This window comes from Silene latifolia, chromosome 3 (genome assembly GCF_048544455.1).
Source record: "Silene latifolia isolate original U9 population chromosome 3, ASM4854445v1, whole genome shotgun sequence".
NCBI classification, from domain to species: Eukaryota; Viridiplantae; Streptophyta; class Magnoliopsida; order Caryophyllales; family Caryophyllaceae; genus Silene; species Silene latifolia.
This window is the reverse complement of record NC_133528.1, coordinates 10,633,247-10,661,174: the sequence shown is the minus strand read 5'-3', so window position 1 is coordinate 10,661,174 and position 27,928 is coordinate 10,633,247. Positions and strand designations below refer to the sequence as shown.

The following is a 27,928-nucleotide window of genomic DNA, read 5'->3' as shown; positions in this document are numbered from 1 at the left end:
TAATGATACAAAAAAATAAAGAACAATAATAAAATAGGGATTTACACCCTCAGACTTACATGTTTGACGAAACGAGATGAACTAAGTTTACGTTTAGTGATGCTCGACTCGAATGTAGACGAAAGTGACCTCTAGGAGGAAAACGAATAAGATTGATTAAAGTTGATTATTGTGGAGTTGGTCAAATTGGTCGGTCATGCAAAACGAGGCTGGTACTCAGAAATATCCGAGCTTACGTGGTCGAATCTTCAAGCACGTAGACGCCAAAAAGTAAGAACGTGGTCTAGAATGCAAAAGGAGAAGAGGCGGACACTCGCGTGAGAAATATGTGAGACCGAAGGTCTTTATTTATACTAATCACACGGAGGAAATTAGGGTTTTCGGAGAAACTTTGGAAGTGAATCTCGAAAAGATATGAAAAATACGCAGAAAAGGATTGAGGAAGAGGCGCAGCAGGCACTGCGTCTCTTGGAAGAGGCGTAACACCTGTTGCGTCCTTTCCTCGGTGGTTTCCTTCTGCAGAAGAAAGATTTCCGTGTTTTGTTTATGGAATAACGGATTAATCTTATTTTCCTTAATATTTTGTATGAATATTACGGGAAATATTTTATCAAAGATTAAAAGATTGGAAAATATGGAATAGAAATATCCGGAACATTCCAGAACATTCTGACTCGGCATTTTAACGGTTATTAGAAAATGAAGACGGTTTTAGACCCGGACTCCAAATGTACGTACTCTAATTACTGCCCAAATGACCGTATCGGCGCGTAGATGACAATTAAGAGGTAGACACAAGTGTTTGAGCGATCACTTGACGATAAACTTACGAACTGTCACAAATCGTTCCGCGTACCAAACATGCGGCCCAATCATCACCTGGTGGTTTGCGGGAGGTGCAGAAATGAGGTATCTACAATCATCAAGAGCAAAGTTAAAATATACTCGTGCATGTTTATATTACTATATTAGAGGACAGTGTAGTGTTGTTTCAAAATTGAAATGCAGCTAAATTATTGTAATTTGGCACACGTAATAGAAACAAAGAATGCAGAAATGATTTCAATTTAAAAACACAGCAAAGTGCAAGAGACGATGAACTCTAGTAAAAATTTACAATTATTTATGAGAATTGAGAGTACTATAATCAAATAAGTAAACGCACATTAAAAAGCTTGAAGCCTTGACCATCACCCAATGGAGATATAAAATCAAAAGTTCTATTTCTCCAACCAAACCTAAGCTAACCATAAGTCTGTAAGCTATTTGACAGCTACAATGAGATACCGCTTTATACCAGTTCAATTTCAAATTCAGAAAGAGGATTTTCTGAACCTTCCTTAGTTTACCATTCTTATCCTGCAAACACTTGTACACTAATTAAATTTACACCCCTTGTGTCTTCTCACTTCGTACACGTCTAATGGCACTGGCGGAAACCCTAGACCACCACCAATATCAACATCATATCCTTCATTAATGGTGATTTGGCACTGAGTTAACACATACTCCATATTATTTTTAGAAAATGGTGGTGAGAGATTCAGATCGAATAGACCCTAAAGAAACCTTCAACAAAAACATGGAAATTGCCTATAAGGGCTACATTCTCATTCATCTCTTTTGTCATTGATGTGAAGAACATATCCAACTGAGATAACCCTATCCTTCTACAAATTTGAAAATCAATAATAAGATGCTTGGCAAATTTAGAGCCAAAAGAATCTATTTAGGAATTACATTTATTGATATAGAAATAAATCGCCAGCACTGACCTCATGTTTGTCCTCCCAAGAGCTTAAGTTGCATCTTCCAAAGTCTCGAACTGCATAATTGAGAAGTTCATTACGTGCATCTACGGAGAAATGCACTCTACATAACAAAAAAAAAACAGTTCAATTCTTATGGCACAAATCTGTGAGTATCAGGACAGCCGAGTTAATTAACTCTAACCCATAATCTCATATCCTACTTACCTCATCACGAAAATGTGTTTCAGTGTATATAGACATACTGTTATCTTTATTAGACACTGGCCTAACACAAGAATCAGAGATTTTTTTCCACTTATCATTCAAGTTAAGGCTGAAATAGTCATTTGAGATATGACTGTTTTAAACATTATGGCTAATAGTTAACTCGAAGAAATGATCTATTTTTTTGCGTTAACCGAAATTATAGTAAAGACAACTGCAGAGTTGCCCCCATTTAATTTTGGTAAAATATTTAGAAATGGCAACTCCAGATGAGCCAGAAAGAAAAAAAATGGCACATTTCCACCGAACGGAATGTGTTGTCCTACTACCCCGAATGATTGCTTATAGCCTACGTCTGGGTTGGTGTGTCGGGACCGATTCAGCCTATTGAAATAAATCTGTTAGTTTACTGTTCTACTATCCTTTAGGCTACAACTTGCAACGAACCCTTTATTTCTGCATTTCGGTTCACATGTAAGGGGCACTCAATGTTACCTATGGTGACAAAAAAACTCACATCTACCTAGAGCAACTTTTCTAAAAAACTGTCCACATCTACTGCCTCTACTTACTTTCCTTCTTTTACTCTTCAACACTCATTTTCCTTTAACCCATTCCCTTATTCTACTTTCAATCTAATTCACTACTACGCACTGCCATGCAAAGGGATGCTTTGTGATGACCTAAAATGACCGATTCAAACAAAAAAGTTAATAGCAATTATTACCTGTCTGGTATATACTGGAGACAACACCAAGTAGGATATGACCCCAGAGATACTCCAATCACATAGAACTTGGGTCCTAATTATAATTGATCTGTGAGTTGCTCAATATCTAACGATTCACTCTTTAGTAGATGGAAGTAGATGTTAAGGTTTACACAACCAGAACCAGCTAAAACAAACCTACCCACTAAACCAATTTATCTTACGGACCATACTTTCAGATCTAGAAATCGGAACCATTCTACAAATAAAAAAGCAACTTAAAAACAAAGAAATCCGTACTTGATAGATTGAGCAAGGTGTGAAAACTTTAATGGATTCCCCGATATTTAAAAATCAACCTAATCAAACAAACATGCCCAATTAATTGAAGACAATAGTAATAAGCAGGAAACCAAATAAATTTGAATGCCGCGAGGAAACCATTTTGTGCAACTTCATACATTTTAGAGGTGAAGGAAAGTCGTTGGCCACAACTCACCTCGCTCATCCGAAAGGATGAAATAGGTTGGTCATATCCTAGAGGATCAATCTAGTAGGCGGGGTAGAGGTTTAATTGAGCACAGAAAAATGATTCGAAACGAAAGGTGAGGTCAATGGATGAACAATGGGATCTATTCTTAAGCTACAATAGGTAAAAGTGCATACTTTTAATGGGTTGAGCACCACACCCGAATGATGAGCGAGTGATAGTTCCACGTGTAAACCTAGCATACCAGAAACAGCAAGCAAAAGAATTATGATCAGATCAGCCCAAAATAAACCCCAAAAACATACACAAGTACAAAACCAACAACTCCTTAAAACCCACACGATTATCATCGCCCCATACCCATTTGTAAAAGCTAAGTTCCAAAAGCCTCACAAACAAAATATCAGAGCAGTTAATAGCACACACAATAAATAAGCGACAACATAAATCAAAAGTTACATGTAGATAATACCTGCATAGGAGAAATTAGGTTTATTGGGATGTTCAATGGTGAGCTTGATAAATAAACACCCCAATCAAGCAACCTGATGTTAAGGATGACCTTAGTCGTGATACCCGTGGAAAAACTCCTAGCCTGGAACGAAAAAATAGTCACATTAGTGACCCAAAAAGCCTATAATACATTATTGAAGGTGGCATAAAAATGCATCGACTTGAACATTAGTGATTCAAAAACCCTCAAAGTACTCGACGCGGATGGCAACAGATTGGTTCAACTTGAACAATATTGATTAAAAAACACCAGAATACAATCATACAGATGGCGTTTTTACGCAGTGATTTCTAAATGTACCTTTACTCTCCAAAAATGTTAAATTTTGAACACTCCTAAGCAGCTTTAATGCACTCAAAATGTTATATAAAACATGTGGATGAATACTGAAATCAGATGCTGAGATGCCAACAAGGAGAATAAAATCATGTCCTCAAAAGCAGCCAGCAAACAATCCAATCAAAAAATTAACACTAAAATTAAGCTAAACCCACCAAAAACAAGAGCTAAACTATCACATCCCAGAATCAAAAGTGACGGGCCTAACTATCTAATCTATGAATCAGTATTAAGCACAAAGAAGATTGCTACATGGCAGATATTATTACACAAATGAACATGAATTAGGAAAGAGACGAATACCCAAGAATATAGAGATAAGCAAGTTTGCAAGCAGCAGGAAACAGTTAAGGCCAAATAGACTGTCGAACTCCACCATTATGGTAAACGACGACGAATCTGTTAACATTTATAGATTACTATTAATAGAAATAATAGCACACAGAATATAAGTATAGCAACAACGATAATAGTAACAAAATAACAACAACAACAACAACAACAACAACAACAACAACAACAACAACAACAACAACAACAACAACAACAACAACAACAACAACAACAACAACAACAACAACAACAACAACAACAACAACAACAACAACAACAACAACAACAACAACAACAACAACAACAACAACAACAACAACAACAACAACAACAACAACAACAACAACAACAACAACAACAACAACAACAACAACAACAACAACAACAACAACAACAACAACAACAACAACAACAACAACAACAACAACAACAACAACAACAACAACAACAACAACAACAACAACAACAACAACAACAACAACAACAACAACAATAATATTAATAATAATAATAATAATAACAATAATAATAATAACAATAACAATACTAGCAATAACAGTTGAAGTAATCAACTATGGCAGAACGCTAATCAAGTCGAGTTACAAGACATACCCTGAAAGATCAAACTTCTACGGCACTGATAAATGTCGACACCAAGCGAGGTACAGCCTAGAGAATCTTCTGGTGGTACTGACGACCAAGCAAAACGGCAAACTGAGACGGACCACAAAATTCCAGGTGAATTGGGCCACAAAATCTAGTCAATTGCGCGATATTCAGACACCATATGACGAAGGAACCAGGGAAGATGGTTTGATGGATGAGGCGAAAGAGGAAATGAGCAATAAAAATTACAATTATTTGGTGAAGGAGGCAGAATGAGAGATGAAGCCCAGCATAATTCCAACCATCTTCCACTTTCAATATCAAAATGAGGACATGTCGTTAAAAAAAGACAGTAGAGATAAGTAAATAAGCAGGTGTAGACGGTAACCCAATCATCACCTTCACCAATGACAACCCCTGGCATGTGTCCATTACACACACTAGGAACTATTGCTGAAATTCAAATGAGGCCCTGTCATCACTTTATACTCCTGATCTCCGCAGCCAATGACAACTGCAATCACAATGACAAACAAAATATAAGAGCTTTTAAAGGAAGGCCACAACTCCGACTGTATCACAGTAAAAAATCAAAAAAAAGTAATAATAATAATAATAATAATAATAATAATAATAATAATAATAATAATAATAATAATAATAATAATAATAATAATAATAATAATAATAATAATAATAAACTTTTGTTTTTCATTTAATGAAAGCTGCGCGCATCCTTCTATAATATAAAAAAAAAAAATATATAATAATAATAATAATAATAATAATAATAATAATAATAATAATAATAATAATAATAATAATAATAATAATAATAATAATAATAAAGCGTCCACACCAGTAGTAATAATAATAATTTCCGCCTCAGTCCCCTCACCAACGGCAACCCCATACCTCGTGACGACATACTCATAAATCATATACGAAAGACAATGAAAAGTTCAACAACAACAACAACAACAATAATAAACTCCGGAAAAAAATACTGCGATTTGCAATAATAACAATAATAATTATATAACTATTTGCATCGTTGGAAATAATGACCCAAAATCAATCAAGGCATAATCAGAATCACGTAAAACGTAAAGGAACACGATGAGATAACGACTCTCACATAGCACCAACAACAATCAATATCCAACAAAGGATCATTATAATATCCTAAAAAAAATAATAACGAAATCAAATTGAAATAAACGATAAAAATGGAATTCATAGAAAATACCTTTGAGAGGATTTTTGATTAGAGCGGGTAGGGTTGGCTGAGGGAGTGGTATTGAGGGGTGAGAAGAGCGAGTTGAATGAGAATGAGCGGTGTAGAGGGACACAGAGAAAAGGTAAAGAGTGTGGCTGTGAGTACAGGACAAAAGGAGGGATGAGATACAAAGGGAAGATCTGACGGTAGAGGGGAGACTTGCTTGCGCACTATTCATTGCTACAGTTGCAGCAAGTTCTCCCTTTTTAAAGGGTAAGGATTGGGGGTTTGATTCTCCTCCTGTTTCGATAAGTATTCTTTTTCTGTCCATTATTGCTGCACTACTTACCAACAAGTGTCAACCACCATGTATATTTCCAACGGATAACATGTCAAGAACTCGACATATCTAATCTGTAATAGTTGCTTCAGTTTTTGGATCGTTTCACTGAATTAAATCAAAATTAAACATTGAAATAACGAGAGAAGGCGTAAAAGAAGTCTCGGAAAGCCTGCAATGATTATTCAGTAGGTGTACTTAGATCAGATCAAGATATATACGGGGTAATCGGTTATGAGATCAAAGAAGGTACAACCTCCGTCTTATTCATTTATTCACCTTTGATACGGAGGGAGAATTTCCATTAGGAGTATTCTTTCTTCGGAGTTACAATTAGTGAAAGTACCATCTTAACGAGGAGTATGAGATCAAAAAAGGTATACCTGGCTGGTGTTAGCAGGGAAGTATCTAGGCGCGGGAGGAAAGCATGATAATAAAATAAAAAAAAAAAAAAATTAAAGAAGAGGGAACTTATATCTTATTGGATTAAGTACTTACGAACTATAATCACCTTTTATAGGTGTCTACAAAACAACTAATGGTAATGCTTGATTTTATCAAAACCACTAGTTTTTAGTAAATAATTATAATCCACCAATTACAATGGAAATAATTTATTCTAATAGCCTCCCTTAAACTGATGTCCTGATATCAGTTTAAACTATATTAATTTCAACGAACGAACACCCAATAACTCTCGTAGTTTCACGAACGTATCTCTGTTTAGTGCTTTTGTAAATATGTCGACAAGTTGATCTTCACTTTTGCAATGAAGCATATCAATTGTTCCATTATTGCATAGATCTCTCAAGAAATAGTATTTGACATCGATATGTTTACTTCTCCCATGTAACACTGCATTCTTTGACAATTTAATTGTTGAAGTGTTGTCACAATAAACTTTTGTAGGCTGACTTTGTCTAACCCATAGTTCATTTAACATTCTTCTCATCCATATAGCTTCGCAAGCACAAGCCGTAGCTGCTACAAATTCGGCTTCTGTGCTAGACAATGTGACGATGGGCTGCTTTTTAGACGACCATGATATAGCGCATGTTCCAAACATAAAGACATAACCAGAAGTACTTTTTCGATCATCTTGATCTCCCGCGTAATCACTATCAGTATAGCCAATCATATTTGACTTTTCATATTTTCTATAGAATAATCCGAAGTCTCGAGTTCCTTGTAAATAACGAAGGATTCTCTTCGCAGCTAACAAGTGTAATTATGTTGCATTTTCCATGTATCTACTGATTAGGCTTACAGAATATTGTATATCCGGTCTTGTTGCAGTAAGATACATCAAACTACCTACAATTTGTTTATAAAGTGTACTATCAACTTTCTTCCCCTCAATGTCTTTATGCAACTTCATTCCACAATCAACTGGAGTACTTACTGGATTACAATCCTTCATTTGAAATCTCTCCAATATATCTCCCGCATATTTCTTCTGAGAAATAAATATCCCAACATTGGATTGGATAACTTCAATACCCAAAAAATAATTCATTAATCCAAGATCTGACATTTCAAATTCCTTCATCATGGACTTTTTAAATTCAACAAATATTTTCTCATCGCAATTGCCTGTAAATATGAGATCATCAACGTATAAGCAAACTATGAGCATTTTACCGTCATCCCCAATCTTGAGAAACATAGTATGCTCATAAGGACATTTCACAAACCCAGATTTAAGAAAATATGTTTCAATACGACTATACCAAGCTCTTGGAGCTTGTTTTAGTCCATAAAGAGCCTTTTTTAATCGGTAAACTTTTTCTTCTTTTCCGACCTGAACATAACCTTCTGGTTGATCAATATATACTTTTTCTTCTAGATACCACTACTACAGATACAACCTATAACAACGGTCAAAAGCCGTTGTTATATAAAAAAGCGGACGTTGTTAAAGCGTCCGTTGTAAAAGGTTTTAACAACGGTTGGTTTTTTTAAGGAAACCGTTGTTAAAAATATTAACAACGGTTTTAAGTATAAAAACCCGTTGTGGAAAGTGTGACTCAATTTTGGGGGGAAAGTTATAATAACGGGTTATTTATAAATAACCGTTGTTGTTTGTTCTTAAAAAATAAAAAAAAAAAAAATTAAATATTACTAGCTATAAATATTAAAGCATCCTTTACTAACATATTAAAGCATCCTTTACTAACATTCATTAATTGAAACAACATGGCAATGAACCCTAATTTTATCAACAACGAAGAATGGCTTACACAAACGATTGAAGATGATGGGAAGGTTCTCGCCGGCTTCCCCGATCAACACCCATTAATCAAAGCATCCCTTGAACATCAACGGAATTATTGGATTAAGAGGCGTGAAGCCGTCCGGCTTGTCAACAAAGCCTCATCATCATCATCATCTTCATACCCTCGTCGGCCGATACTCGAACTTGGTCAGACCAGAGATATGTTGAGTTGTACTCTTCCAACCTTATCTCCACATGCAAGTCGTGTCCTTGCATATATTCAATCTGTTATTGCAAAATATGAAGCCAATGACCGGAAGTTAGCGGTATACCGGAGTGGCGTGATTGGTGGCAGGTTGAGAAGCGCTTTTTACGCTTAACCGGGTTGTTCCGGCTTATTATACATCTTTTGATTTCGATAATTGCTTTGTAATGTATTTGGTTTAAAATTAAATGAAATGATCATTTTGAAAGTGTTGAGTTATGCTTGTTTGATTTGCTTCCATTTTTTCAACTCCATAGATCTATCATTCATCATCAAGATCTGATTATGGCACAACTTCCTAACATATATGGCACAACTTCCTAACATATATATTAATTAAAAAACAACTCAACCCACACATTAGTATAAATACATTGCATTATCTCAACTAACATGCATTTCCATTATCTCAATATATTCTCCAAACCCTAATCCGCTAAAACATGCTCGATCCGTCTCAAGGACGCCAAAGAAGATGGAAATGAAATAATTAGAAACACATACATGGAAATGAAATAATTAGCAGATCTTTGACGGAACCTAATGGTCGATAAAAACACATACATTGAAATGAAATAATTAGAACAATAAAATAATGACGATGAAACAAACCTGATAATTACAGAACGTACGTAAAGAGACGATGAAATCAACAGTGACGGCGAGAAGATAAAGCGACGATGAGAAAGAGAGAAAGAGACGATGAGAAAGTGTGTGTTTTGTGTTTGTGTTTGGGTCTTCTTGGGTTTGTGTTTGGTCACTTCTTTGGGTTTGTGTTTGTGTATTAAGGTTTGTGTTTTGTGGTCACAGCAGACTTGTGTTTGTGTGGTTTATAGTATGGAAGGTATTGACAACGGTTATTAAACAACAACCGTTGTGAAATATGTTTTAACAACGGTTGTAGAAAACACCCGTTGTTAAATAAGGTTTAACAACGGGTTTCAAAAATAACCGTTGTTATTACTTTTCACTAACTTTGCGCCAATTTTGCGCCAAATTATTAACAACGGTTGTTCATGTGTGACCCGTTGTTAAAACTAATAACAACGGTTTTTATAACCATACCCGTTGTAATTGATTTTAGTAAAATTCGCGCCATGCATTCTACAACGTTTATTGTGATTTTCGTGAATATTCGTTGTTAAAGGGGCGTTGTAGTTGCCTGGATTTGTAGTAGTGTACCCATTCAAGAATGCTGATTTGACATCTAACTGGAAAATAGTCCATGAATTTTGTGCTGCTAATGCAACCACCATTCTAATTGTATCATGTCTCGCTACAGGAGCAAACACTTCGGTATAATCAACTCCAAATTGTTGTTTATATCCTTTGGCCACTAATCGTGCCTTGTGCTTATCCACTTGACCATATTTATCCAACTTTGTTTTGAAAACCCATTTTACGCCTATTGTCGTGTGTCCCTCGGGAAGATCGCATAACTCCCAGGTATTATTCTTTTCAATAGCTCTTATCTCATCATCCATAGCTTTACGCCACTTAGATTCTTGTATTGCAACATCAAATGTTGTTGGATCACAATCTGCAAATAAAGCAAAATGAGAAATAGAACTCTCATCTTGATTAATTCCTGTTACTTCGTAATCATCCATCCATGCCGGCCTTCTACGATTACGATTCGGGCGTGTTTCATTTTCTGCATGATTGGTTGGTGTCTCTTCATCACTATTTCTTGAAGTTTCAGTATTATTGGTTGCTTCTTCAATATGTAATGGCGATTCTCTTACTTCCTTATCTTCCTCATCATTTAAAGTTAACGAAATTGATGGCTTGTTATTCCAACTCCATGTACTTTCCTCATCAAATACAACATCCCGACTAATCTTTATCTTTTGTGTGACCGGATTATATAATTTATACGCTTTGGAAGTTTCACTGACTCCCAGAAAAAACACATTTTTCACCCTTGTCATCAAGTTTCTTTCTTTGCACATCTGGTACATGTGCATAAGCAATGCACCCAAATACTCGAAAATGTTCAATACTTGGTTTTCTTCCACTCCAAGCCTCTTCTGGAGTCATATTCTGAACTGCAAATGTTGGACATCTATTCAATATATCAACACTCCAATTTACCGCTTCTGGCAAAAAAGTCTTTGGCAATCGCCCATTTGCCAATAAACTTCTCACCATATTAAAAATAGTTCTGTTTTTCCGTTCTGATACACCATTTTGTTGCGGTGTATAGGCCGCTGTAAGCTCTATTCGAATACCATGCTCTTTGCAAAAGGCTTCAAACTCATTAGAGCAATACTCACCCCCACGGTCAGTTCGAAGGGTCTTAACTGTCTTTCCAGATTCATTTTCAACTAAAGCTTTGAAAACTTTAAACATAGAGAAGGCTTCTGATTTTTCTTGTAAAAAAATAAACCCATGTTTTTCTTGAATAATCATCACTGAAGGTAATCACATATCTCTTACCTCCATTCGAAGAGGGATTTATAGGACCGCAAATATCTGAATGTACTAATTCTAAAACAGCTTTTGCTCTCCAAGATTTACCTTTTGGAAATTCTGTACGGTGATGTTTTCTTACCATACATTCTTCACATACTTGAGAAGGAGCTGTGATATAAGGAAGTCCTATTACCATCCCTTTTGTTTGCAGTGTCTTCAATCCACCAAAGCTTAAATGTCCATAACGAAAATGCCATATCCAAGTTGAATCTTTCAATTTTGCCAACAAGGAAGAATGAATGCTTTCAATCTTCAAAGGAAACAATCTATTCATACTCATTGGTATAATAGCAACAATAACTCTTCTTGAGGGGGAGTATATTTCACATGTACCATTTTGTATAGTTATTTTATATCCTTTCTCCTGTAGCTGTCCCACACTCAAAAGATTACTTTTGAGATCTGGAACATACATCACATTTGAGATTATTTCAATACAACCACTCTTGGTTTTTATTTGAATGTCACCTTTACCCATAACTTTCACGGTGGAACAATCACCAAAGCTCACAGTAGAATGAAAATCTTCATTTATATATGAGAAAGAAGACTTACAGCTACTCATGTGGTTACTACAACCTGTATCCACAAACCAAACGTCACTATCGGGTTTTATATCATTTTGAGTTGCCATCAATAATGTTTCCACTTCATTGTTCTCAATGAAGTTTGAACTTTCTCCTTTTTCTTTGTTATGTGGTAGTTTCTTGCAGCATTCAGAAGCATAATGCCCAAATCTATGACATCTATAACATTCAATAGTTGACTTATCTGAATTTTGACCTCGACCTCTGCCCTGAGATTGGTCAAAATTAGTTTTATAACTCCTATTATCATCTTTGTATCCACGAACACCTCTACCTCGACCTCTACCTCTTCCTCTACCCCTTCTTCTAAAGTTGTTAAATTGGGTATTGGTAGAAGCCTTTAATGCTTGATCTTCTTTTGGGGAACTTTTATTTATCTTTTGTTCATGGACTAGCAATGAGCTTTGCAACTCGTCAATTGAAAGTGTATCAATGTCCTTTGATTCTTCAATAGAACACACAACAAAGTTAAAATCTTTTGTTAACGTGCGCAAAATCTTTTCTACAATAGTTGTATCGGTCATCTTTTCTCCATGGAATCGCATCTTGTTGCAGATTTCCATTGCACGGCCAAAATAACTTGTGACACTTTCTTTGTCCTTCATTTCTAATGTATCAAAATTAGTTTTCAAGGCCTGAAGCTGTGCATGCTTCACTCTCGTAGAGCCTTGATATTTCTTTTTCATTGAATCCCAAATATCCTTAGACGTATCTTTACAAAGAATAGTCTCAAGGATAGAACGATCAATAGCCTGAAATAGGAAGTTTTTTGCTTTCAAATCCATTAGCTTTCTAGCTCCATGTTCCTTTTGTTGTGCATCGGTAAAAATCAAGCCTGCTGCTGGTTCTGAAACTCCCGACTCAATAACAACCCAAAATTCTTTTGAACGCAAAAAATTTTCCATTAGCATGCTCCAATGATCATAATGACCATCAAAGCATGGAGTCGCTGCTTCGACAAAACCAGAATTTGTCTCTGAGGCCATTGAATTATATTGGACAAAGAATAATATTTTACAACCTTAAGCCTATTTTTTGGTTTTTTTTTTTTTTAATATTTTCGGTACCAGCCCTACCGGGCTCTGATACCACTGATAATAAAATACAAAAAAAAAAAAAAAAAAAAATTAAAGAAGAGGTAACTTATATCTTATTGGATTAAGTACTTACGAACGATAATCACCTTTTATAGGTGTCTACAAAACAACTAATGGTAATGCTTGATTTTATCAAAATCACTAGTTTTTAGTAAATGATTATAATCCACCAATTACAATGGAAATAATTTATTCTAATAAAGCAATCAACGTATTTCCACACGATATGACCGGTAAATAGGTGTAGTTCATGTGGTACGATATACCTCATTTAATGACATCAATACTAATAACATAGGCGCATTATATGATTAACTAGAATTATATCATGAATTGGGCCGTCCCTAGCAACTTGAGTTTAGTCGGATGTATTTACGAGAAAAGATGAGAAAAATAAAGACAGTGATCGAGCTCTAATTAGTAACACAAATAGTAGAATTATTATATTAAATCAAAATCCCTTGTTCTAGCTAGAGTCCTACCTGAAGGGCATCCCTACAAGAAACATATTCAACATAATAGGATTGTCTATCGTCATTATCGCTATCCACTTCCTATTCGTTGGACACTGAATGAATCGGTTGACCACGGGGAAAGTTTAAGAGGCTTCCCTTGCATATACAAGCAAACGATAAATAGTTAGTATCAAGGCCATCACTGTCGAATTTAGTCTCAGTGAATTGTTTATCTTTAAAGTTGAACCAAAAACATTTACCACTAAAATTTGTTACACACAGTAGTTCATGTGACGATCCTTTGCGATATGCAATAGGATTGAAAATCTCTTTCGTGCCTTTCACAAGAACGCTCATCAATTTAACCCAAGACGCCTTAACACCATAATTCTTCATAACCCATGTAGTATAAGTCGCCTTATTCTCATCATACCATGAAAAACATAATTTGCCATCAAGCAAGCCTAGTTTATAATATTGACCTTCATAAATTGGGTTGGAATCGATTCCAGCCAAAATAGTATCAGGCAAAAGCCGCCTTAGAGGATAATAGTCCTAGAAGTCGGGATGATCCTTTCACATTTCAAGGATCATAATTAATAGTTAAGCTCGCAAGGATCATCACCCTTTACCGGCTTTGGAACAACCAATTCAATACGCATTTGAAGAGTTTTAGATAATTTGCTTAAAATTTTCGCGACAAAAGGATGGTCCTTCCAAAGCTGGTAAAGCGTGATGATCCTTTCACATTTCAATCAAGTTGATTTTCTTAAGGTTACTTCAATGACATTCTTTCATCCTAACAATTCAATCACAAGCTATCAATTCGTTATGCCAAATCGCTAACTTAAATGCTGCACTAGTATACTAGGAGCCTGGTCTAGAAGTCGGGATCTATAGAAACGCTTATAACACAACTCGTTCTAATCGTAATCAGTTACAAAAATGTTAGAATTGATAGTCCTATTAATAACCCTTCTCCTAGAGTCCTAATTACCAACAACCAAATATTCACTAATTCAACATTATTGTATTGTGTCCATCATCGGTATTGTTGTCGTTATCCACGTCTTCTTCTTTGGATGATGAGCGAATTGGTTGGCCACCGGGTAAGTTTGAGAGGCTTCCCTTGAATATAGAAGCAAAGGAAATATAAATACGAAGGACATTAATGTCGAATTCAGTCTCAGTGAAGTGTTTCTCTCTAAGGCTATACCAATTGCATTTGCCGCCATTATATTTAGATATACACAGTAGTTCATTTGATGATCCTTTGCGGTAAGCAATTGGGTGGTAAACCTCTTTCATCCCTTGTGCAGGAAGGCTCATCAACTTAAACCAAGACGATTTAACACCATAATCCTTCATAACCCATACTGTGTAAGTCGCCTTCTTCTTATCGTACCATAAAAAACGTAATTTCCCATCAAGCACACCTAGGTAATAATAATGACCATCTCGAATGGAGTTGGAAGTGATTTCACCCGAAATAGTATCCGGCAAGAGCACGTCATTAGACCATCGTTCAGCCTTTATATCAAAACAACCAATTCTAGTCATGCGAGCATCATCATCCATCCATTCAAAGAAAATCATAACAAGTAAATGGTTATTTACAAGGACGGGATCACCCATCCATTGATCCGTTGTTTCACACTCGATATTTCTCCACAAATTAGTTCTCAAGTGATAGATGTTGACTACCCTTACATCGTACCCATGTGGGCCTTCATATTCGACAAACCTGACAATTTTGACATCGTCATTGAATTCTTCGTCTAAACACGGACACATCCCATAACATACATTGTTAGAAAATTTGGGATTGTCAACCGTAGGGAGTTTACGATAAATACGTGTAATTGGGTTGAGCAAGACGAGAGCTTCAGGCCAACGGTGGTTGTTGATGCACCCAATCAAGACGTAAGATTCGCAGGAAGCCAACAAGGGCGACACTTTTGATGATATAGGGTAAGGGCAAATCGTAAGAGGAGAGTTCGGGAAGTCCAGTTCGTATATACGGAATGTATTGAGCTTGCCTGGTAGGATCAAGAAGCGATTGGCCTCTGAAAATGATGCATTGAATTTGTGAGACAAAATCTCGGTTAAAAAGGATTTGGAAACGCATTTGAAACGTAAAAGAGATTTAGCGGGTAATTTGGGGAGTATGCATGAGAATATTAATTCCATGGGAAGGGTAACTGCCGAAGATTGTTTTAGGGTTTCGAAACCTAAATCCATTGGAAGTCTAGATTTGCTGATGAAATACACAAGAATGATAGACTGATAGTTGGGATTTTAGGGAAGACATTAAGAAGCCGACTCGCAATTTAATATTTATATAGAATACGAAACCGGAAACATATAGGAGTACGTATTAAGTTAATAATAGAAAACATACTCCTTTATGTATTAAGGTAAATAAATTGGTAACAAATATTACGTGAGAATATAAAATTAAATTAAATAGTAATCGTAAAATTACCTTAATCAGGATTAAAAAAAATACTCCTTATGATGATGGTTGTATAGTGACTGTAGCCTTTGAAAAATAACCCGGCCATTCAATTTGGTGGTAACGATGTTGGTTGTGCGGTTGTGGAGTCGATTTCTGCCAAAGAGATTCTTATAGTTTTAACTTTTAAGAGTAAGCTTTCGAGATTATTGTGTAATGTGGTTGATGAGAGTGATAAATTGATAAATAGTTTCCGTTTCATGTGTATAATTCTTTTCAGTTCATCAAGAGTCTTACTTCTTCTTTGAGATTTTTTTTCTTTTTTGAAGGGCCTCTTTTTTTGGGTCTAAACCATCCGATAATCCGAACCACATTGAGCCGACTAATCCGGATTTCGGGGCGTGTCCAAGGATTACGGTATTTAAACCCCTCCCAATCGCAGTTGTGGGGGATCGATCCGCAGACCTTCCTACCAAGCGCAGCCCCATGCTACCACTGCGCCAACCAATCGCAGTTGTAGGGGATCGATCCGCAGACCTCTTTGAGATTGTGTTTACTACTAATGATGAATATGCATAATAAGAAATTTTGAAGCCGATTTATTATATATATATATAGAGAGAGAGAGAGTAGAATACGAAACCGGAAACATCCCCACTAAACTAAAAGAATAAGAAAGCTCTAATATTTTCCCGCCTAAATGAATATTCCATATTTGGGCTTCATTATATTCTATTTACAATTGGGCCAAACTACTTAATTCCATATAATTCTATTTCATTTACACATTTATATATACCTACAACTGGGCCAATACTAATTAATTACATACAACAACTAACCTACTACAAGATAAGAGCATTCATATAATCTTTTTACTTCTAAAACGAAAGAAATTGCCAATAATATATATTTTTCTCACACTTTAATTTAATACTCCGTATCTATTTCTACTATATACAACGCGAGCATTTAAATTTTGGTTAATTTTTTAATGTTTTTTGATTTAATATATACATAAGTATATTTTTTACAACACATATACACACAAAATAGTTTCAACGAGTAACAGTGTTGAACCTTCTTTTTTTCTATTTCTTAATACAAAACATTACTAATATTAAGTTTTATTCTATACTAAAATTTCAAATGGAGTTAAAATAAGTTAAATATAATTAAATAATTGTTAAATTCTCTAATGTCTCTCACAAATATCATGCTTTAGCACATGATCTCAACTAGTATTTGTATTAAGTTAATAATAGAAAACATATACTCCGTATTAAGGTAAATCCGTAAAATGGGTAAGATATACTTCTTGTAGAAAACTAAGGCCTCGTTTGGTTCATCAAGGAATTTAATTAACACCGGAATATTCAATTCATGTGAATTATTTTCCTGTATACGAATTCACATGAATTCGGAAAAGTCGTTTGGTTACGCATGCGGGAGTTGAATTCCACAGGAGTTGTGAACTACCTAGGGGGGGCTAGGTCATTCAATTCCACCATTATGTAGGCATTCAAAACTCCTTGGAAAATTGAATGCCTACATTTTGCCCAAAAATTGGCAACCAAACATCTTCCCCTTTTTACAATTCATGGGATTTTTATTTTTCCATGAATTGAAAGGGCAACCAAACAAGGCCTAAATAGTAATAGTAAAATTCTCTCAAAAAAAAAAATAGTAATAGTAAAATTACCTTATTAGTATTAAAAAATATCGTTACCATTGTAATTCTTGTACTCCCTCTGTCACGGTCATTTGTTGTCCTTTTTCATTTTGGGGTGTCTCACTCATTTGTTCTCCTTTCTATTTTAAGAATGAACTTGATGAGTAATTTGATTATTCACACTTAATTTGTTCCACTTGTCATTTAGTAATTGGTCATTTCCTCTTTCCATGGTCTTTGTGCCCAAAACCAAAAAACAACAACAAATGACCGGGACGGAGGGTATAAGCATATGAGATTGTGAGAGTAAATGGAGGGAAAGCAAATGGAGAGGATCCATTTTCCTTATGATGCATGCTTGACTAAAGATATGAGACACAACATAAAATGCCTTTATCGATTATTATACGAATTATATATCATTAGGTCTGAATGTTAGGAGTATTACGACTTCTTAATTACTTCACTACACTCTTATCAGGTTGCTTGATTAAACAGAATTATATGGATTTGGTACTAGTGCTGCAAAAGTGCAAATGTATTTACATGAAAAGATTGGAAAAACTAAAAATACTAGAATTATTACTCCTACAGACACCTAGAGTCCCTTCCCCTAGAGTCCCTTCCCCTAGAGTTGTTGTCGTCATCCACGTCTTGTTGTTTCGATGATGATCGAATTGGTTGACCATCGCGAAAGTTTGAGAGGGTTCCGTTGCATACATAAGCAAAGGATAAATAAATAGAATCAAGGCCATTAATGTCGAATACAGTCTCAGTGAAGCGTTTCTCTCTAAGGCTATACCAATAGCATATGCCGGTATATTTTGATATACAGAGTAGTTCATGTGATGATCCTTTACGGTAAGCAATTGGGTGGTAAACCTCTTTAATCCCTCGTGCGGAAAGGCTCATCAATTTAACCCAAGACGATTTAACACCGTAATTCTTCATAATCCATGTAGTATAAGTAGCCTTGTTCATATCGTACCATAAAAAACGTAATTTCCCATCAAGCACACCTAGGTAATAATAATGACCATCTCGAGATGAATTGGAACCGACTTCACCCGAAATAGTATCAGGCAAGAGCACGTCACTAGACCATCGTTCAGCCTTTATATCAAAACAACCAATTCTCGTCAAGCGATAATCATCATCGTCATAGAAAATCATAACAAGTAAATGGTTTTGTACAAGGACGGGAATACGCATCCATTGACCCGTGGTCGCTTCACACTCGATAGTTCTCCACGAATTAGTTGTCGAGCTATAAACAACGACTTCCCTTAGCTCATTCCCATGTATACCTTTATAGTCGACAAACCTGACAACTTTGAAATCGTCATTGAATTCACCTTCTAAACCATAACACATGCCATATTGTACGTAGTTAAAGTTAGTGGGAAATGCAGCATTAGAGAGTACACGGTAAATTTGGGTAGTTGGGTTCATCACGATGAGACATTCATGCTCGGTGTATCCGCGCCCAATCAAGAGGTACGATCCGCAACATGCCACTATTGACATGGAGTCCAATGGTATAAGCCAATTTGACCGTATAGGGGGGTAAGGGCAAAGCGTAGGAGGAGAGTGTAGGGAGTCCAGTTCGTATATACGGAACGAGTCGTTCTTACCTGGCAGGATTAAGAGGCGATGATTGGCCTCGGCAAATAATGCATTGAATTCAGGGGATGAAATCTCGGTTAGAAACGACTTTGAAACACATTTGAAGCGAAAGAGGGATTTAGCGGGTAATTTGGGGAGTATACATGATAATATTATTTCCATAGGAAGGCTAACTCTCAAACATGGTTTTAGGGTTTCGAAACTTGCATCCATTGTAAGGGAAGAACTAATGAGATCTGAAAATTGGGGAAATCGTAGCTTTTATAAGAAACTTGTTTTATACCCGTGTAGATTCTGCACGGGTTTACTCATTAATTATTTTTTAAGTAACAATTTTAAAAGATTTTTCATATTAATTTTATTGGATAATTATTGTGTCTTATTTAGCAAAATTTAAAACGATACCCATATTGGTGTTAATTATTTACCGTGAAAGTGTTAATTAGCCTCCTTAAGTTTGCCCAATTGTGAAGCCACATCCCTTAAATTTCAAATGGAGTAATTAGCCCCCTTAATTTTGACAAAAAAAGTGAAATCGAATATTTTATGTATATTTTTTAAATCCAAATCAGCATTATTATTGAGAGAATAAAAATTCTCAATATTTTTCCCCCACAAGGAATCTGCTGAATAAAGAAACAAAGCTCTATTTTTATTAAATTATTATCTTTTAATTAAGATATAATCTTTAATCATTATAATATATTTTTAACTAAATTATAATCTTTTGATTAAAATAAAACAAAATAGGTATAAATCTAAAATTAGTATATGTAAAACCGATAAATGAATATTATTAGCTTCGTATTAAAAAAACTTACCACGTACTTAATTCGTATAAAAAATAATTATGAACTGATATTATTAGTTTTGTAACAAAAAAAATCAAAATTATTTGAGAAAATTTATAAATTGAAATCATTAGTTTTGTGGTAAGAAATTTCATTAAAAAACACATTTCATGACTTTATTCAAAATTTTTGATTAGTTTTCCATTTCAATTTTTTATCCTCATATTAAAATATGAATAATTAAGAATATGACAATTTTAAATCTATAAATACTACAGTACATTATAAATTAAATTATCTATAAATACCAGTGGCGTATCCAGGATTTAGACCGCGGGCATACGGAAATTCAATTTTCAGGAGCCATCAAATTTGTAGCAAGTCTGATAATGACTAAATTTAAACATAAAAAATGTTTACAAAGATTGAAAGTGTAATTTTTTTTTTTATATAAAAAGATTATATTCTTCTTTTGGTTGTTTTTGTTAAAATGGTTTTTTGAGTTTGATGGCATGACATAATAACACCAACCAATAGTTACTCGATTTTATAATTACAGTTTGAAAACTAAATCAATGGAAATCACTTTAATAATGAATATTTACTCATACTCTTTGTCTTTTACAAAATTATAGGGTAAGACAAGTGCCTTGATTGGGAATTGAACACGGGACAACAGGGAAGGAATTTCCTCTACAAACCACTCTGCTAGGAGTAGAATGATGCAATTTTATATAACTAAATACCGCTCATTTATGCGCGGGATCCACACTAATAGGCAAATACCAACATAAAATTTTTTATATTGCATAAATATTTATTTTATTTTTACTTGTTAAATCAATACTATATATTAAATCCAGAAACCAAAGGACTTCAATATAATTAAAGAAAGTTATACAAATTAATTATACTACTCCCTCTTATTCACTGTTTTCTTCCCTATTTCCTAAAACGGATTATTCAGTTTTTCTTTCAATTTTTTATTTTGGAAACTTTTACTCTTATTTTATTCATTCTTCTCTACTACTATCAAACCCATCCAACTCATTTACCCATATTTTATTATTTTTCTTAATGTTTTGGCCCCACAATTTCTTATTTAACCTCTAATTATTCGTCCCTCTCTCATATCCCTAACCCCACCCAAGTCTTTTATTCTTATTTTATTCCTCGCCTTGATACTCATGGCCACAAACAATGGGAAGAAAACCCTGAATAGGAGGGAGTATATAATCTTTAATCAATAACATCGTGTGATGGACCTCATTAAGGGATCTCAATGCAACTATTATATAGTTTGGGTTAAAACTAAAATATATAAAAGATTGGTAATTTTTCCAAACATTTGTAAGAGACTAAAACATGGTCAATTTCCATAAAATAAAATACTCCCTCCTATTCACTATATTCTTCCCTATTTCCCTTTTCGGATTATTCGGGTTTTCTTCCCTATTTCCTTTATTGGGTTGATTTGTGTGGTCCAAATTCAATTGCATGTGGGGTAGTGTGTTTTGTGTGGTCCAAATTAACTTTCTTATTTCTTGTGCAAAAAGGAAAGAGGAAGAATATAGTGAATAGGAGGGAGTAAGTAATTAAGATGGTCAATTTCCTTAAAATAAAATAATTAATTAAGATGGTCAATTTCAAAGAGACTAAAAGAAAGAAGATGCTTGGTAATTTTTCTAAATATTTTTAGAAGACTAGAAGATGGTCAATTTCTTTAAAATAAAATAATTAATTAGTATAAACATGCACACTTAGGGTATTAATTATTATCATCATAAATTATATATTAAATTTAAAATCTATGCAATTTTATTAAACATTATTATAGTTTATTAGATGTATAGAGATGTTAATTATTTAACATACAAAAATATAATAAGTAGGTTATAAATAATTCAAGTTAGATTCCAAAATATATAATATTGCATAATTTTTTCGATTTGATTTAATATGTAATATATTTATATAAATATATAATCCTCTTAAAATTGCATGCCTAAGTAGTAAAAGTAATTTCGTCAGTAAATAAAAGAATTGTAGTAACATTGGATATAGTTATATGATAGTAATCACTCATTTGAATAGTAAAAGTAACAATATTATCAGCGAGATTAGTGAAAGTGGTAGACAGAACAACGGGAGTAGTGAAATAATCAATATTAATGCGGCAATAGTGAAAGTAACAATAATCACGGCAGGAGTAGTGAAATTATCAATATTAATGCGGCAGTAGTGACAGTAACAATAATTACAGCCGGAATAGTGAATGTAACAATGATTACGGGCAAATAGTGAAATGTTATTACTATTGTTTCATTAAGAGAAAATTGTTGATTACAGCCTTTTAAAAATCACTTTTTGAAAATTACAGCCTTATAAATTTTTTTTTGAAAATTACATCCAAAATATTACTTTTCTTCTAAAATTGCACCAACTTGAGATTTTCGGTGAATTTTGATGATGTTTTTATGATGTTTGGGGTGATTAATTGGTTTGTGTTAAGGAGAGGTAAGAAATCTGGGTAAGTAGGCTCTCAAATAATAAAGGGTACATCATAAAAACATCATCAAAATTCACCAAAAACCTCAAGTTGGTGCAATTTTAGAAGAAAAGTAATATTTTTGATGTAATTTTCAAAAAAAAAAAATTATAAGGCTGTAATTTTCAAAAAGTGATTTTTAAAAGGTTGTAATCAACAATTTTCTCTTTCATTAATAAGAATAAACTCTTAATAGCGAGAGTAGTGAATTTGTCTCAAAATTTATTTCATCGTAATTTTAGTATATGTCATAGAAAAATATATTAATGTTAAATTTATGGGTTATACAACTTTAAGTAATTTTATTTAATATAAAAAATTAATGTTAAGTAGAGTTTAACCCGGGCGAAGCCGGACACCAATACTAGTATTTATAGAATTGATATTACAAATTTTATTTTGACAATTTTACAAGGATCTCAAATCCTGATTTAATAATCCGAAATGTGAAATCGTGATTTAATAATCCGAAATGTCCTCTAATCTATGCAATTTGTGAGACACGATTCAATTAAAAGTGAGAAAAAAGTCATTACATTTAGGCTTCAATTCCATCTTTGGAGTTTCGATGTTGGAATTGTTAACTGTGAGGGATCCGGCTAATAATGGCCAAATGTGGATTATGTTGGTGATTTAAGAGTAATTACCGGTTCATTTTGGCGTAATTAAGGTTGTTTCATAGATGGGTAATTTCTAAATAATATAATGCAAGTTCGGGAAGTACGGAGTGTACACTTGCATAATTAACGGAATTACGGTATAGTTTTCGTTCGAATAACTATGAGGGGGTGCGGAAATTAAATTCACGCATCAATTATTTTGGAAATCCAACCGTTGCAATTGTTCGGATATTCATTCCCCTATTTCCCTATCTTGCTTATATATATAGCCAGGGAATAAGATGGAAAAGTTACAAGAAAAACAATCCATCTTTTGCATCTAAGAAATTATAACGATCTACACAAAATAATTCTTAATTATATCTCTGTATTCTGTGCCGAATACAGAGGGCAACCGTCTTATCTCAATAGAAAGTTCGATACAACCCAGGCACTAAAGTAAGGGTCGAATTGTTCTATTAGGAAAGCATAGCGATTCGGTGCGGTTTTCATTATTGTCTTTTCAGTTCGTGTACAGTTTCCTAACAATCTAATAGAACAATTATCGAATTCTGCCAAGATGTCGAATGATAAGGAATGACAATTAAGGTTATGAAATTTTTTTAAAGTTTTTGTTTTGGGATTAATGATGGAATCAGTACTCGATATTGCATCAAGATGGAATGGTATAATTGCTTTATGATTCCGGGTTTGGTCGAGAGACCATGGATTTGAAATCGGTAATGGTACATAAGAACTCATTCAAAGGACATTAGTTTGGGTTGTCAATTTGATTTTGTGCTACAGAGAATTTATGGTGACACTGGAATGATCACAAAGCAAGGTTGGCAAATTCTATGGCAACTCGCAAATTAAAAGATAAGTTTACTTGCTTTCGTTTTAACACCTGGATTAGGATGATAATTATTGTTGTGAATGTTTGATATTGGCGGCTATATGTGGGCATAGATTTCAACAAAAAGATACAATACTGCTTTTGCCTTCCTTTGTCACGGTTGCTATTAGAACTTTGCATGGCTTATTATTATTTTTGCTGTCATTTGTGATAACGATAGATTTACATGAAATATTTTTCTTGTTCTTTCATGATTATTTACATTGTTGTCTGGTAACTAATCTTGTTATGATTGTGGGATAATGACTATATTTGCCAATGACACATTCTTAAAGAATATTTATCGATTTCGGACCAATGATAGAATCGTTATGCGAGACGATGTCAAATCTGAATCTTGGTACGATATGAAGTTGATGTGTTGGCGTTATTGTTGTGTGTTTTGATAAGATTGCAAAACAAAGTCTGTAAATCTTACGTGAGTTACGAGGAGGGGTTCGGTTTGCGAGTGTGTGAGTTTGCTTTTCACATGCTAAGATTCTAAATCGGATTACGGTATCCTTTGCGATGCATGCCAACGTACTAACGGTGAAAACTGGCGAATGATAGAAAGATTAAGATAATATTATTGATCATGTGTTTTCACCTTGTTGAATTTGATGGCTTGGCAAATGGGAATGACAAATTCTGAGAACATTATCCAGTATTATAGTGTATGTTTTAGTACTCTTGAATGATGAAGCGGTGTTTTGTGTGCCTGCGATTTTTCGCATGAAAATGAAAGGTTGTTGCATGATAGTATTTGTTTTCACTGTAACAAAAAGAGTTTAATGCATAACAAGATATGTATTTTCATGATAATCCATAAGGTCAATGGGTAATAACATGTTTTCATGATTAATTCATGATTTTCAATGATTATCTTGTTTCGTTGGTCCCTGGATGTGGTCAAATTTGTTCAATAATTCATTAATTACGATCGTCTGTGGTCTGGTAGGCGGTTAATATGCAGTATTGAGCGGTATAATACGGGTGTTTGTATTGCTCAATAGTATAGTGTATTTGTTTTTGAGGGTGTTAAGTTTTCGATGTTATGGTAACTTGAGACATCCTATCTGGTTTAAGGAGTTTGAGACGTGCCCATAAAAGGGGACACATTCTTATGTCCATGTTCGTCTCAATGTTACTTGACCTTATGTTTTAAGTGGAACACATTTAAATGAGATGGGTATAAATATCAAACTGTGATAAAAGTGGTTTATTGATCTTGTATGACATATATCATGTTAAATATGTTCACTGATCAATTGCTTTAATGATAATGACAATGTATATGTGTTGCGGTTAAAGTGAAAATAGCTTTATGCTCACATGGATATTAGAGTGATTAATGGTTTTATTTATAATGTTTGATCTTCAAATGTTTTAATAATCATTTTAAATTGATTATGAGTTGTCATGAGCGTTGACTATGTTTTAGTTGAGTAACTTTTTGTATTTGATGTTTGTATTTTTTCACTATGCTTGTTTGTTAATAATGATACTAGTACTGTTTTCATATGTTTTTATTACATGGTGTATTATGAAAATAAGTCCTATGGAGTGGCAATGAGTGTATTGTATAAACTCTCTTGAATATTATTATTATACACTATAAGGTGGATATTGAGCGGTAACATATGACTATCATATGTGGCTTGATAGCATGATGTATTGATTTAGGGCGATACTAAGGACCGGTATATGGTGCCTTAGGTAGCCTGTTTTATTCAAGTAGAAGTTGAAAACTCATACATATAGGATGTAATCTTGAATGATATTAAATCTCAGATTGATCATTATTGTGAGATGACCATGTAAGGAGATATTTATAAAAGTATGATGTTTTGATCAATGGATATTTAAATTGATCATCATCGGTTATATAGTATTGTGGTTAGTGTTCTAACTGTCTTGTAATGTTTGTTTAACATGTTAATATCTTGTATAAAGCATTTTAAAGTTTGATTATGTAATTGATTTTACCATATATTATCGGGAATGATGGTTTGTGATAACCATGGTGAGATTTTGGAGTGATGGTAGTTTGGCCATGTAAGAGGTAAATTAAACACATTGAAAGTACAACTATATTGACAATCCGGTTATGGAGTTGTCATTTGTTGTAGGATTAATGACAAGTCGATATTTGGTATAAATCAAAGATGATTTACCTTGTAAAATGTGGTTTGTCATCATGTTCTTCTATGATGGACATGGGGGAGGTAATATGATCCTTAGTATTAGGATCAAGGGTGAGAGTATAAATATTATTCTCTGGTTAATACTCCCAATGGTCGAGTATGACACTTTTATCCAATAATTAAAGTGGAGTCATGACTCGGGTTTTCACAAGGTCTTATTTATTTCGCTTTAACAAGTTGAGTAAGTATACTAGTTTAGCTAGTACTCATCTTTGGCAAGCGATTAGGCGAGCGTGAAAATGTATGAAGTAAACCAGAATTATGGTTTGTCCTATGTCATTTTCCTTCGGTTTTAGAGGTATAGTATATATAAGCAAATTGAATTATCAATGTAGAAGGTTATTTTCTACTAGTGATAATGTATTTTACTTGGGTAAGTATCATGAGTATATGGACTTCCAAGAAGCGAATTTGCATTATGAGTTTGACATCGGAGTTGGTATGCGTAGTGTTAGCATATAGCCGGTTAAAAGGCTAAGTAGCTGAAGAAAATAATCTACGATGTTCCTTAAATTATTTAACCAGTTTCATTAATATAATTTTTGATAGTGAATAACGGTGCGCACCGGGGTGTTTGTTATAACACGGTTTATAGACTATCATAAATGGGAATTGATATTGGTTGTCTTTTGTGAGATCTCAGTTTTAGTTGATCACTTTGCATAAAGGGTCAACTAGGGACTTGATCGGTTATAAAGTCGGTTGACGGGATGAGACTAAAACTCGTATAAGATCTTTGGCGGTAGGATACCCAATTCCCCTCTAATACAATGTTAGAGGCTGAATTCAATGTGGAAGGCCTATTGTTGAGAGATTGAAGCACACAATAATTTATATCCCGAGGTGTGTGCTTAGACTTGCATGTTGTAAGGTTGATCTTTTGAAAAAGTGTGTTTGCAAGGACACGATGAAAAGAATCAGCCTATATGAACATGAAGTACAGCCGCTTCAAGGGAGTATGGGTTTGACTCCCGATATGTTCATGAATAGATATGGGACACTAGGCTTGTAATTAAGTGTCGGCTTTTGTAATTTTAGAAGTAAAATAGTTTATGTGTGAGTTATCTTCATGTATTCAAAATGGGTAGAACGGGTTCAATGCTTAGTCACACCCCGATACTCGAATATTTGGAATGTGTAATTTCACTAAGTGGAAATTCAATCTTCGTGACATTTTCATTTATGCATAAATTGGTATGTTTGTTAGGTTATTTAAATTCTTGTATTACGCTTAAATGGGGGAGGAATGTTGGTGATTTAAGAGTAATTACCGGTTCATTTTGGCGTAATTAAGGTTGTTTCATAGATGGGTAATTTCTAAATAATATAATGCAAGTTCGGGAAGTACGGAGTGTACACTTGCATAATTAACGGAATTACGGTATAGTTTTCGTTCGAATAACTATGAGGGGGTGCGGAAATTAAATTCACGCATCAATTATTTTGGAAATCCAACAGTTGCAATTGTTCGGATATTCATTCCCCTATTTCCCTATCTTGCTTATATATATAGCCAGG

At 34.2% G+C, this 27,928-nt stretch overlaps 2 protein-coding genes and 2 long non-coding RNA genes across 5 annotated transcripts; all 4 read right to left on the bottom strand.

Moving 5' to 3' along the window:
* Positions 1–1,345: 1,345 nt before the first annotated feature.
* On the bottom strand, positions 1,346–6,510 carry LOC141645900 (uncharacterized). 2 transcript variants are annotated; one of them, XR_012545216.1, is made up of 9 exons: positions 6,217–6,510; positions 5,217–5,481; positions 4,974–5,118; positions 4,332–4,427; positions 3,648–3,770; positions 3,352–3,410; positions 2,986–3,044; positions 1,776–1,825; positions 1,346–1,441 (listed from the first exon to the last, which is right to left on the bottom strand). It is a non-coding gene; the product is annotated as an uncharacterized LOC141645900 (long non-coding RNA). The 2 variants fall into 2 exon arrangements; XR_012545215.1 differs by lacking the exons at positions 2,986–3,044; positions 3,352–3,410; positions 3,648–3,770; ... (2 more) ...; positions 5,217–5,481; positions 6,217–6,510 and adding an exon at positions 2,704–2,811.
* A 473-nt stretch (positions 6,511–6,983) lies between these two features.
* On the bottom strand, positions 6,984–8,891 carry LOC141645899 (uncharacterized). The gene is made up of 2 exons (XR_012545214.1): positions 8,767–8,891; positions 6,984–8,119 (listed from the first exon to the last, which is right to left on the bottom strand). It is a non-coding gene; the product is annotated as an uncharacterized LOC141645899 (long non-coding RNA).
* Positions 8,892–14,634: 5,743 nt separating this feature from the next.
* LOC141648632 (F-box protein At4g22390-like) lies at positions 14,635–15,414 on the bottom strand. Its single transcript, XM_074457358.1, has one exon. The coding sequence runs from the start codon at positions 15,412–15,414 to the stop codon at positions 14,635–14,637; it is 780 nt and encodes a 259-aa protein (XP_074313459.1).
* A 2,921-nt stretch (positions 15,415–18,335) lies between these two features.
* Positions 18,336–19,121, bottom strand: LOC141648631 (F-box protein CPR1-like). Its single transcript, XM_074457357.1, has one exon. The coding sequence runs from the start codon at positions 19,119–19,121 to the stop codon at positions 18,336–18,338; it is 786 nt and encodes a 261-aa protein (XP_074313458.1).
* Positions 19,122–27,928: the final 8,807 nt, after the last annotated feature.

Excerpts from the sequence above, each read along its gene's own strand:
- LOC141648632 (XM_074457358.1), bottom strand. The coding sequence starts at position 15,414 with ATGTGTCCGTGTTTAGACGAAGAATTCAATGACGATGTCAAAATTGTC.
- LOC141648631 (XM_074457357.1), bottom strand. The coding sequence starts at position 19,121 with ATGTGTTATGGTTTAGAAGGTGAATTCAATGACGATTTCAAAGTTGTC.